Raw genomic sequence first — 13674 nt, forward strand, 5'->3', positions numbered from 1 at the left:
AGTGTTTTATTGAGCTAGTGAGACATGGTCACATGAAATGTAAATGGATAGTAATGGGCATCCATCATCCATCGAAGTGTTCACACATAAAAAAAAAAAAGAATACAACGATAAACATTAAAGTGGGAGAGCTAGAGGACGAATATATATATATATATATATAAAAGCAAAAAAGAATAGACAGGTCGTGGAAAGAAACCAGAGAGGTTACTTGAAGGAAAACCCAATTTCCAAATCCGAAGAGTTATCTTATTTCCAAAAGGAGAAGATTTCTTGAAACAAGTATTAGTTTTCCAAATCTGATCACTCTCATTTTGTCCACTTTCTGAGACAATGATGATAGTTTAGGATTCGATGGGAACAAGACGATGTGTCGATTTTGGTAACCAAGTTAGAGTTCTGACCTCAAAGATTTCTGCTTCTCTTTACAAAACCAGACAGAAGCCAAAGTGTGCTCCATGACTAGAATAATGAACGCTGCCAAGTTGTACTCCTCCTCCGGACCCTCCTGCTTTTACTAGAGAACCAAACTGAACCTTGTCAAGTTCAAGCTTCTTGTAGTTCACGCCGAACTGTGTCTAAAGCCTCCATAACACAGCGATGGGACTGGACGTATGATCTGACAAACCCTTTAGTTTCAAGTACACTAGCTCACTGTGTGCTGGATATGATGTCTCGACCTAGACCAAATGATAATGATGGGGCCGAGTCTAAAATATTAGCTTAATACTTTACAGGCAACCAATTTATGGTATTATTTTGTTAATGCAAATTTCGGTCGTGGAAGCTCTTCTTCGTGGATGTTTTGTTTTGCGTTTTTAATTGGGTTTGGATCTATTTTAAAATTTTATTTATTTTTTTTAAAATATTAAATTAATATTTTTTGGTTTTTTAATAATTTTATATTTTGATTTTAAAAAATAAAAAAATATTATAATATATTTCTAAACAAAAAAATATTTTTCACTGTGTATTTGATATTGTGATGAAAAACATTTTTGACATTACAATAATAGTTGTTTTTCAAAAAAGATTTTTCTCAAAAATATTTCAAATTAATTTTTTTTTATTTTTTAAAATTAATTTTTTATATTAGCATATCAAAATAATAAAAAAATATTAAAAATTAATTTTAAACAAAACAAATTTAAATTCTTTAAAAACTGGGTTTCTGCCACAAAAACAAATAAGATCAAAAAATATTTTTTAAAAGTGTTTTTCACTTTAAAATACATCAAATAATTTTTTTTAATTTTATATTAACATATAAAATCATTGAAAAATAAAAAAAAAAATATTTTTTTCAAAATATTTTTAATAGCAAATACATTTTTAAAATATACTCATGTAAAAACATAATATTAAAGAACTTTTAAAGAGTAATCTGTAACTATATATTTCTTCTAATTGATGACCAAATTTGTACCTGTACGTTTTTTTCTTTTTTGATCGATGTTTGTACTCATTTTTCTTGTTTTGGAAGTTCTTTATTTATCAATTCTCAATTTGAATACTTCTATCCAAAATTTTTAAACTCGGCCTGATAATTAATTTTTATAAGATACAGATTACAGATTTTGATTGCATCACAAAATATTATGGATTAATTTAAATTTTTTAAATTAAAATAACATTATTTTTATTAACAAAAATAAATAATTAACAGATTTTAATTAGATTTTTTTTTTATCAAATCTTGCTAACACCAGATTAATCCAAGTTTTTATCTTTTTTTTAATTTTTCTTAAACTTGTTACTTGTAATACAATAGATAATATTTTTATAAAAGTATTTTTTAATTATAAATATATCAAAATAATATATTATTATCTCTTTATTTTTTTGTTGCTGGGTTTTGCAATATTCAAATTAGTCTTTTCCCTTTATCAATTACCCAATGCTCACAAAACTTTTTTTTTTAGATTTTCTTCTTTGATTTTTTTTTTATTTTTAATTTTATAAAATTTGCCAATATGAAAACAAAAAACAAAAGGGTAAAAAATTACAAGAAGTTAACCAAATCATGTTGAAAATATATTTTTTAGAAAATTTTTATATTTTTTGAATTTTTGAAAATATAATGAAAATGAGGGGTGAAAATCAAGTTACATCAGACCCCGTTTGTTTACTGAAAAATAATTTTTTTAAAAAGTAAATTTTAGGAAAGTAAATTTCAAGAAAGTGAATTATTTTATGATATTTAATAGTATAATGAAAAATAAGTTGAAAAATATTTTTCAGTATGTGGCCATGTCATGGAAAATAAGCTGGAAAACAACTTATTAATGTTTTATTTTTTTTAAGTTTATTAAATGATGAGGAATCAAATTTGATAGATAAAAAATTTCAATTAAAAAATGATAAGGAAAAAGCAGATAACAATTATAAAAATAAGGACCAAAGTTAATATAAAAATTGAATTTTAAGGGATGAAATTGAAAAAAAAATATTAAAAAAAAAATATATACAACAATCAAAAGTTTGAGGGCCAAATTTGATATAATCAGCAAATAATATTATATTTCTGAATTTTTCATAACTTCTAGAAAATATTGTCCGTTCAAAATAAAAAGAAAATATTTTCTTGAAAATCAAATTAAATTTTCTTTTAAGGGAAAAGTATTTTTTATTGATTAATTTTTTTAATAATAAATAAAAATAAAAAAATTATTTTTTATTAAACAAACGAGGCTTTTTCTTGTTCCATTGGATCCTATATTAAAAAAGAAAAAAGAAAAAAAGAAGAAGAGATATATAAGAGTAGAGTTGATCGTTTAGCTGGATGTAATTAAGATTGCTCAGAATTCATGACCAGTGAATAATCACTGACATTAGCAATCTCTCACTTCACCATGTCTTTCCTACCTCGGCCTTGTCATGGAAACACTGAATTGATAGAGGGGCGAAGATAAAACCACCAGAATCACTGCATTTTTCACCAAAAGATAAAAATACAAAGTGAAAAAGTAGCTAAGGTCTCAGCCTTCCTTTCCTATTAAAACACTTGCGAACAAGCCACTTCCATTCAAAACCCTAGAAACATGTTCCTTTTTCTTTCCTTCTGCTACTTGACTTTAGCGTTTTCTCCCTTCACCTTCGTCTCTCCAATCCATATCCATTGAAGTAACAAAATAGATACCTTCCCAAATGATTGCATGCAGTCTTACGCTGCTACCAAACCAAAACACAGCCCTTTCTGTTCGCTAAATAATTAAAATGGTTTTTTATGCCGTCGTACCTCAGGTTTTCTCTTTAGTTGTTGACTTCGAAGAACTTAAATCCATCGCTGGCCTTTCTTTAATTTCTCCTTGAAAAGAGTGCTAAAAAACAAGACTTTAGTTAAAAATCGAAGTCCTTTCAAACCTTCTCCATTTCTTTCTTCAGGCTTTAAAAAAAAAAACAAACCCAGATAGTTCTTTTAGCCTAGCTGCTCCTACATGGAAGGTGCTTTCAACAATGCTATGCTCTTACCCTTCTCCTACACTTTCACTCCTGGCACTAGCAGTACTAATGTTACAGATAGTGTTACCAGTCCTTGGATGGACACCAGGATATGGAGCAAACTCCCACAAACGCTGATTGATCGTGTTCTCGCCTTTCTTCCTCCTCCAGCCTTTTTTAGAGCTCGTTGTGTCTGCAAGAGATGGTATGGTCTCTTGTTCTCCAATAATTTTCTTGAACTCTATATCCAGATATCACCACGCCGCCATTGGTTCCTATTCTTCAAGCACAAAAGCCTAAAAAGCTGCATCTATAGAAACAACAATAGCACCAGTGATAGCGGCGGAAAAACTATGACAGCCAATATTTGTGAAGGATACCTCTTTGATCCATATGATATTGCATGGTATAGAATTTCTTTTTCCTTGGTTCCATCTGGGTTCTCTCCTGCTGCTGCTTCTGGTGGCTTAATATGTTGGGTCTCAGACGAGGCTGGTGCAAAGAGTATCATTTTATGCAACCCACTTAGTGGTTCTCTATCTCAGTTGCCACCAACTTTAAGGCCACGTCTCTTTCCTTCAATTGGCTTAAAAGTTGGGCCATCCTCAATTGATGTGGCTGTTGCAGGTGATGACTTGATTTCTCCATACGCAGTCAAGAATTTATCCACTGAAAGCTTTCATATTGATGTCGGTGGGTTTTACTCACTATGGGGCACTACTTCTTCTCTTCCAAGGCTTTGTAGCCTTGAATCAGGACAAATGGTTTGTGTTGACGACAGATTCTACTGCATGAATTACAACCCGTTTAGCGTTTTGGCTTATGAAATAGCAGCAAACAGTTGGTGCAAGATTCAAGCTCCAATGCGGAGATTTCTACGCTCGCCAAGATTGGTTGAGAGCATGGGAAAACTCATTCTTGTTGCAGCAGTGGAGAAGAGCAAGCTCAACGTGCCAAAGAGCTTGAGACTTTGGCGCTTGCAACCTTGTGGAACAACATGGATAGAGATTGAAAGGATGCCACAGCAACTTTACTTACAATTTGCGGAGCTGGGAGGTGGTCATGGGTTTGATTGTGTTGGGCATGGTGAGTTTATTGCTATCATTATCCGAGGATCGATCAAGGTTTTGTTGTTTGATATCTTGAGAAAGATGTGGCAGTGGATTCCTCCTTGTTCTTGCATTGATGGAGTGGGAGATGATGATGATGAATTGCATGGTTTTGCTTACGAACCTACAGTCACCACCCCAGTTACAGGCCTCCTTGATCAGATCACAATTCCAATATTCCAGTCCTTTACTAGTTAATTGGCTAGCAAATAATAGCTGTGGTTGTTAGCAACATAAGAGACGAGTACTAGTTATAGTGTGATTATAATATTCAGGTGAAGGTGAATCTGATAGGCTAACCTTCATGTCTCGTACGTATTATTGTATTGCTTAATTAATTAGCCTTTATCTAATTAATCTGTCTAATCTGTTTTCTGCTACCGTAATCTCATAACTTGAGGGTTTGCTTTGACATTTTAGATTTAGGAGCAGTTTTTGGAATTCCAAATGGTGTTTTATGAAAATTTATTTATTTTTATTTAACGTTTTTTATATTTTTAAATTATTTTAATTTAATTATTAAAAAAACATTTTAAAAAATACTCATTTGAAACAACTTTTTAATATTCATTTATATAAATGATTGGGGCTGAATTTCATCGTAATCATAGATTTAATCTTGTTTGATTAAGAAAATTAGTTGAATGATTTTCGACAAAAATTCTCTTTTGGATTTTTGGTTAAAACTAAAATTTATAATTTTTTTTATTCAATTAAAAAAAAACTACTACAACGCCCACAAATACATCCAAGGTTTTGTTTGTTTGTGCGTTTTAAAAGTATTTATGAAAAAATTAAAATTTATTTTTTATTTTTTTGTTTTAAATTAATATTTTTTTAGTATTTTTAAATTATTTTGATGCATTGATTTTAAAAATAATTTTTTAAAAATAAAAAAAATCTTATTTTGATATATTTCTAAGTAAAAAATAATTTTAAAAACAATCACAAAAATAATTTTTAAAAAATAAAAAAAATATATTATTTTAATATATTTTTAAATAAAAAATATTTTAAAAAATATCTACAACTACACTAGTAAGGGAACGTTTGGGAACGCGGCTGCGGCGTCGTTCCCAAAAATTTTAAAATTTTTATTTTTTACTAAAATTTAATATGGTTTGTATGTTTTGAATCGTTTTGATGTGCTGATGTTAAAAATGATTTTTAAAAAATGAAAAAACATCATTGACATGTATTTTAACACAAAAAGTTATTTAAAAAATACCCGCAACCACACTGCCAAACACGCTCTAAATAGTCACTTAAACCAAAAATTTATTAGCCTTCGTATTTGTTTCTTCAGTAGTCAGAAACAGGACCTCCATAGAACACACAACCAAAGAAAAAAGAGCGGCACAAGGCATGTGAATGCTTTACAGTCTTTGGATTAAAGTCAAAGGCACACCCAAACCATATAAAAAAACAAAAACGTTGCGGAAAAAAGATTTTGTAGTGATTTTAATAGAATGCATATAAAAAAATCTAAAAATGAATTATTTTTCACGAAACATACATTTGTTTTATTTGAACGTGAAGAAACAGAATATTCTTTTTATTTTTTATTTCTCATATTTTTCTGGAACTCCCCTTCCATTCATGAGAATTTTCAACTTGTAATTTATGTTTCTGCACATAAACATGCTTTTGCACTGGATCGACAGATTTTACCAATGAATTAAAACTGATATCAGTCTTGTTTAAGGAAATGAAACACTCCTGTAATTAAAAAAACATTAAAATAATTTTTTAGATTTTTTTATTTAATATCAATACATTAAAATCATCTAAAAATATCAATTTAATATATTTTTAAATAAAAAATAATTTTAAAAATTAACCCCAACACAAAAACAAACACTCAACTTACCTAGTTACTTAAATTAAGAAATGGAAGTACATGCACCAATGGACGTATAACTCAATTATCATTGTAATAATAATTATTTTTTAATTTTTTAAAATTTACTTTTAATATTAACACATTAAAATAATAATAAAATTTATTTTGATTACAATCTCAAGCCTCCTCGTGAAACTCACACCTCTCGAAAGAAAAGACCCACTTGTACCACTACGAAATGAACACTTGACCTAATGCTCTATCAAGATGCTTCTCAATCAACACCACTAACATGACTTTGTCATCATATTTCAATAATTATATTATTATATATACTATAATTATTACGTAGTTTATCAATGACCCATGATCCAACCGATGAACCGGTGAATAAATGACCTTACCGGTTTCCTGCTAACCGATTATAATAACACAGCGCATAACAGCACGGTGTATACTTGTCACCCACAAATCTTAATTTATTTTTTTCTAAGCCATGTGGAGGTCGATGCACAAACGAAATTACGAAAATATACACCATCGCCGACCTGTTAGAGGTAAAATCCGACACATTTTTCCATCTTTCGGGCCGCCCTTCTACCGGGCTGGCTTGTCAGCTTCAGTCAGCTTAGATAGTAAGATGACAATGTGTTGCCCATATAATTTGCATTTTTTTCCTTTTCCTTTTCTTTCATTTTGTGTTTTTGGCATCACAGCCCCAATTAGTTGCTTCCTCCTCACTTCATCCATTGTGTTTTTGAGCTTCGACGGCGTACATATATAGTTTCTTCAACTGAGGAAAGCTACGGCAGCATCACAATACATGGCAGCCCAGCCACCAAGAAGGTGCGCATTCCAAAGAATTATAATGTTAGCCTTCATACAAAGTTACAAAAGAAGTACAAAATCTCGGGGGATGACTTGGCATCACAAAATTTGCAAATTTGTGTTGGCTCTATATATCCATTAAAAACTAAACATGCTATAATAGAAAAGTAAGACAGAAAAACAAACACCATATCTTCATGTATTTCAGTTTACAATTTTGACTAAAAAAAAAAAAGTATTGTTTTGATATATTTTTAAATAGTTTTTTAAAAACAATTAGTGAACAAGCTCTGAGTCAAACATGGAGGATGAGGTGCAGTTCCCTGTTGTACATGCATGGACGTCCTCAGGTCTTCATTAGCTTCAACACCTATCCTCCTGTGTGAATAAATAATGGATGCTAATAAGAACAAGTACGGTAATGGGTGACTGCTACAGTGACTTAAAATAATTAATGGTTAAATCTCCTTTTTTTGTTACGTAAAGGTAAATGCATTGTTTCCGTTTATCCAGTTCAGTCACGGGAAAAAAAGAATGACTAAAGTAAAAGTTACTTCAAGTCACAAAACTTTTTTATCGATCTTACGCTTATTTATTTATTGATTAATATGAATATCTAGACTAGTTTGCATGTATTTCAATTAATCTTATAAATTTTAAAATTAATAACTATATAAATCTCTAATAATCCTATAATTTATAAAACTCAAACTCATAATCTTAAAAAAAAAAAAAAAATTCTACCAGTTAAATTCCATTCTTATAACGCTTAATTCAAACAAAACAAGATGTAAAAGCAGGAATGCCAGCACCCACCGAAAAGATAATTTGGTGGTTTGCACTCTGTCCCTAGTTTTACAAAAACTTGTTCTGGATGGATGCCGCGTACGTAAAGTTTCTTGGATTGCACTCATATCTTCTTATCTAGTGCCTTACTATTTTATTATTTATTTTATTTCAAAGAAAGGCATCCATCTTAGCGTTCCCATCTCAGTTCTTGCCAAATATGCATGAAGATAGCCACCTTGACTAGAAATTTGCAATAAAAGATGCAAAAGAGAGAAAAATAGCAGTAATCCTAGAAATGGAAGAAGCTTCCCCAATTTTTTATCCCTTAATTCTTCCCCACAAGAATCTTTCGCTGGCTTAGTTTAGGAGTGGTGAAGTGTTGTTCAATCCTCAGAGAACCATTTTAAATTCTTTCCAATCCATCAAATGATGTTCAATGCCATACGGGATTTCCTGAAATGGACAGGATTGAAAGCTTCATTTAAATACTCTTATTTTGTATTTGTTTTTGCGTTAGAATTTATATTTTATAAAATCTTGAAATATTATTTTTGCTTGTAATTTTTTTTTTGATATTTTTGGATTTTTTTGATATGCTAATATTAAAAATAAATTTAAAAAAATAAAAAAAATATTATTTTCATATATTTTCGAGCAAAAAACACTTTAAAAAGTAATCACTACTATAATATCAAACACTACTTAAAATTCATTTGGAAATGTGATAGAAGTTATTTTTTAAAGTTTTTATTGTTATTAAAATAATATTTTTTTAATTTTTTTTATCAATACATCAAAAATATATATAAAATAATAATAATAAATTAATTTGAAGAAAAAAAGAGAGAAAAATTTCCAAAATCTCGGTTGCACTGCAATAATAGACGGGCCTAACCAGGCTTAGATTAAATAAACTGAAAATCCAAGCTTTACCCGATGAACATGGTCCCATAACCTTTCCCAACAATTTCTAAAGAAATATATTCTTCATAACTTCTTCGCTCGTAGATAGTAGTGGATCTTCATCCCAAGGTCTTTTGACTGCCCAAGTACAAATACCATTGACGAGCCAGAATCGGATGCAAGTCATGATTGAGATAGTAATAATTAAAGGGAAACAAAAAAGAATGGTAAACTTGAATCTGCCAGTAAAATGGCTGCCTTTTGCTTCCAAATTTTGCAGAAAATAATAGATTGGGTCAACATATGTTATTTATAGAACTGAACATATTATGGTATGGTAAACTTTACCGACAAAATGAGTGTTAATAGCAAGCATAAAACTGAACATATTATGAACTCCGCAACTACCTTCTACAAGTCTTTCTTCTCTCAACTAGGCCAGTCTTATTCATACACAAAACCCGCTTTTGTTTTGGTTTTGCTTGTGCTCCCACGCATTTTATCAATCAATCCAACCACTCTTGAATAAGGTTAGCTTACACAAGCAGAATACTAAAATTTTGACAATGACAAGACATTACTACGCCTCTCTAGAAATAGTTTAGCAGGCTTTTGATGTTTTTTATAACAATAATTACGAACTATGATGAGCTAAGGCAAGATCTTCTTTTGCTTCTTCCTAGTTTTAATTCTGTGTAGGCTTCTTTTCCCCTAAACCTAATCTAGAGAGTTCCTAAGACTTTTTCCTCCTTTGGGCTAGACCTTTGAAGGATTTGAACATTGTTTTTTTCTTTTTGTCCCTTTTATTCCACTCCAAAAGTACTTGAGTAGCATTTACCCACACAAAAGCCCTGCAAGTATATTGACAAGGTAAACAGTATCATAATCATGTATGACACGTAATGAATTCATACACTTTTGGGAATATTATGATGTTCATCCTTAGAAGTGTTTTAAGTGCAGCGCTTTCAGTGAAACTATTGAAAACATATGTATTGGGGAAACAATTCTAAGATCTGCTACTAGTTCATGACCTTAATGGCAGACACATGTTATATAAGGCCTAGAAAAACCCATGGTATTGCAACTGCAGGTTAAAACCATGGTTACAGTTACAGTTACGAGGCTGATGTTCAACAAATGCTGCTGACATGCTACGCCCACCTGTGAATATAAAATTCGAACCCTGTGGACGCTCATATGATGGTCACTGGAGGCTTACATGGTCGTTAACTTCAGGGCCCGTGGGATTAGTCGAGGTGCGCGCAAGCTGGCCCGGACACCCACGATAAAAAAAAAAAAAAAGGTGTACCGTGTACGTATAGCATGCAAAACAGTGACACTTGAGAATGTTATGGTGGCAAATTGAGAAAAAAACCCTAATTGTTTAAGCGCAACTCCTAATTTTCAATCAATAAAAAGGAGAACATAATTGGGAATACCCTTGCAAAATAGATTTAAAATAATTACTATATCTCCTGACAGCACACCAACAAGAATGCAAGGATAAAACTTGTTTTGCTTGCAGATTAACTTGGTAATAAGTATCAAAATAACTAGAAAACACCATATAAATAGCATGCCGTGGGAAGCACAAGAGACCCAAAAGCCACCATTTATAACAAGAAACTAGGGGTGTTTAAAAAAACCGAATAACCGAAAAAACCGAGAAAACCGATGGAAAATTAACCGAGAAAACCGAACCGAAATAAAAAACCGATTAAACCGATTACTAAAACCAGAAATCTTTCCGGTTCGGTTCGGTTTCGGTTTTACCACCGAAACCGGTGAACCGAACCGGTGAACCGAACCAGCCACCCATAAACTAAAGTTAAAAACGACCTAGTATATAAATAGCAGTAAGCACAGTAAACCTAAACCTAAAAACGACATTACAATTTTTACTTCTGAAGCCGCCGCCCACACCAGACCAAATTCTTCCTTCCTTCAATCTTCATCCTCTCTACCTCTTGCCCCTTGCATCTGTCTCTTCTCTAGCCTAACTTAACCTAATCGGCCTCCCTCCTGTGCATCTTATTCTCATCTCACAAAAGAGCCGCCTCCTTCCCACTTCCCAGAGAAAATCTTCCTCTCAATCTTCCTTTCCCAGAAATCGTCTTCATTTGAGCAACGACAGGCGACAGCAAGGTAAATTGATTGTGCATGCATAGTGGGTTTGAAAGTCTATTCTAAGTTCTAACATCTAACAGAACAAAACGAGATTTCTTAGAAGTAATCCGTTGCATAAACCGTCTTCATCTTTGTTTCCATCTTGCAGGCTTCAGCGTTTGTCTCCATCTTTCTCCTCTCTTTACTTCTGCACAAACCATCTTCATTAGAGAAACGACAACAAGGTAAATTTTGTTGCTTTGGATTTCAAGTAATCTGTTGTATACTTCTTTTATTTCGTATGTATTGCTTTAGATTTCAAGTAATCTGTTGTATACTTCTTTTATTCCGTATGTATTGCTTTAGATTTCAAGTAATCTGTTGCATACTTGCTTCTGTTGACTGATACGTTTCATGCTTCTGTTGCTTTAGTCTGGATAACCTGAAAAATAATTAAATATCATGGGTTGTTAAGCTTTAGTTGATTCTGTTGCTTCTGTCATAGCGATATAGTAAGATTCTATTGATTAATTGTTGAGAGACTGTAATGGCTAGTCCCTACTGCTACCCCTGTGATTTTAAGCTTAAATTCATATCTTTGTTCTGTTTTGTTGATGTTTTTTTTAGATAATGAGTTTTGTTGATTTTTTTTTTTTAGTTTTATGAATTGTGTAAAGTGGGTTGTTTTTGTTTCTTTGTTTTTCAGGCATGGATCTTAGATCATCTAAGATTTGTGAGCTTGGGTTGTTGAAGTGCAGTGTTTAAGGTGATTTTATCTTGTTCTCTAGCAGCAAGTATTATACGACTTCTATTGTGCAATACTATTAGACAGCCTAATAATATTACAAATTGCATTTCCTTTTGCAGATGTAAATATACGTTTCATGCTAAATTATTTGTCTTTTGTTTACTGTTGATAAAAAAAATAAGTATGTATTGCTTCTAATTAATTTGATTGCAAATTTGATAAAATATGTATATAAATTATTAATTTGATTGCATATATATAAATATGTATGTAAATATACGTTTCCTGTTCGAATTTGATTGCGTTTCCATGTTATGAGTTTTTCCTTTGTTCTTAAAGCTACCAACCATAATCAAGATTCTACAGTTTAGTCCTCTTCTGACAAAAATATAGTATAGAAAACAAAACCAGAAGTTCAAACAGAAACCAATGATAAAAACTAGAACAAGAGAATAAGAGAAGGGATGAGCAGCAATACCTTGTTAATTCCCCTTAACATTTTGCATACTTAATTCTTTCAATAGTTGAACTCTAATATGTTTCTAATTTGCTAGTGTTTTTTTATAGCATTATCGTTGCTGGAATTTTTGGATGCTGCCATTGCTGGAATTTTTGGATGCTGGTGTTGCTGGGTTTTTTTCTTCAAACTATGCCGGATGTTTATGATAATTTATTGCTGGTTGCTAATGTATTCGCTTGTTAATTTTTACTTTTCTAGTGCGAACAAACTTTTAATTTGAGATGTTTAAATTTGATCATGCATTTTGCATTGATTTATCACTTTGGGAAGCATATTAAAACTAAAAGTCAGCCAATTTGCATCTGATTTAATTCATATCCAGATTTTAACCGAACATCAGGTTGCTGAGAATTAATTGAACATCAGGTTGCTGTGAATTTTAATGTAAAGCTAAGCTAATTTAAAAAAAAAACCAAAAAAAAATCCATATAAGAAGGGATTAGGTTTCCCGGTTTTTTCCAAAAAAAACCGGATTTAACCGAATCGGACCGGTTCGGTTTGAACCGGTTTCCGGTCCGGTCTGGTTAATATTTATCAAAAATACAGAAATTCGGTTCGGTTGGTTTTTTGAGTCTAAACCGAACCGAACCGAACCGAACCGTGAACACCCCTACAAGAAACAACTCGATACATATAAAATACATCCAATTATGATACTGGGCATAATTTTAAAGCAAAGCAACAGCCTCTCTTTAGGATTATTTAGCAAAAAGTTAATCTGACAGCCAACAACAAATGTACAGGAGGAAATGATTGGCTCCTGATAAAAAAACTTGAATTCCTGGCTAATGAGTGGCCCTTTCTTTTACATTTTTAAACCAGCCAGTATCAGTATTCATCCAGAAGAATACTTTATGATTCATAAATGATGGCAGAAGAAGGCCATGTAGTCACATCAGATTTCCTTTTCTAGGACGACTTCCTCAGTTTTTAGCCAAGGATTTAATCTGCTTATGATGATTTTATTGACCATAATATTTGCTCTTTCATGCAGATGAAACCATACATAATGCAGTTTATTAAATATACACAAACGAAAAGTGAATAAAGTTAATAAATCAAAGCCATGAGACATACTATTTGAGTGTCTCCATTTGTCATCACTCCCAACACTTCATGTGTGGTGGTATTTGTCTTCCGTGACGCAGCACAAACCTTTGCCCCAACCTGTGCATATGCGAAGCTTATCCAAACAGTTGTCAGATGAATTTCGTGTTGTAAAAGAACCAGGAACCTTGCAAATAATACTAGATAAATTAAGATAAATTACACAGGCACGCAGGTTCACAAAGAGAGAAGACGCCCTCTTTCTCTCTAAATTGTCTGCTTCTTATGAAGGCTCACTACATCTCGGGCTACGTACTGAGGGGCAGCCTTCCCCATT

The 13674-nt window shown here is 31.8% G+C and overlaps 1 protein-coding gene and 1 long non-coding RNA gene across 2 annotated transcripts; both read left to right on the forward strand.

Annotated features, from left to right (window-relative positions):
• The first annotated feature begins 3397 nt into the window (after nucleotides 1-3397).
• Nucleotides 3398-4817, forward strand: LOC7461963 (protein UNUSUAL FLORAL ORGANS). Its single transcript, XM_002303305.3, has one exon. It carries the CDS (start codon nucleotides 3438-3440, stop codon nucleotides 4746-4748), a length of 1311 nt encoding a protein of 436 aa, XP_002303341.1. The 5' UTR covers nucleotides 3398-3437; the 3' UTR covers nucleotides 4749-4817.
• Nucleotides 4818-10817: 6000 nt separating this feature from the next.
• LOC112326820 (uncharacterized) lies at nucleotides 10818-12601 on the forward strand. The gene is made up of 4 exons (XR_002980749.2): nucleotides 10818-11061; nucleotides 11192-11267; nucleotides 11729-11788; nucleotides 12338-12601. It is a non-coding gene; the product is annotated as an uncharacterized LOC112326820 (long non-coding RNA).
• Nucleotides 12602-13674: the final 1073 nt, after the last annotated feature.

Source organism: Populus trichocarpa, chromosome 3 (assembly GCF_000002775.5).
Source record: "Populus trichocarpa isolate Nisqually-1 chromosome 3, P.trichocarpa_v4.1, whole genome shotgun sequence".
NCBI classification, from domain to species: Eukaryota; Viridiplantae; Streptophyta; class Magnoliopsida; order Malpighiales; family Salicaceae; genus Populus; species Populus trichocarpa.

Excerpts from the sequence above, each read along its gene's own strand:
- LOC7461963 (XM_002303305.3), top strand. The coding sequence starts at position 3,438 with ATGGAAGGTGCTTTCAACAATGCTATGCTCTTACCCTTCTCCTACACT.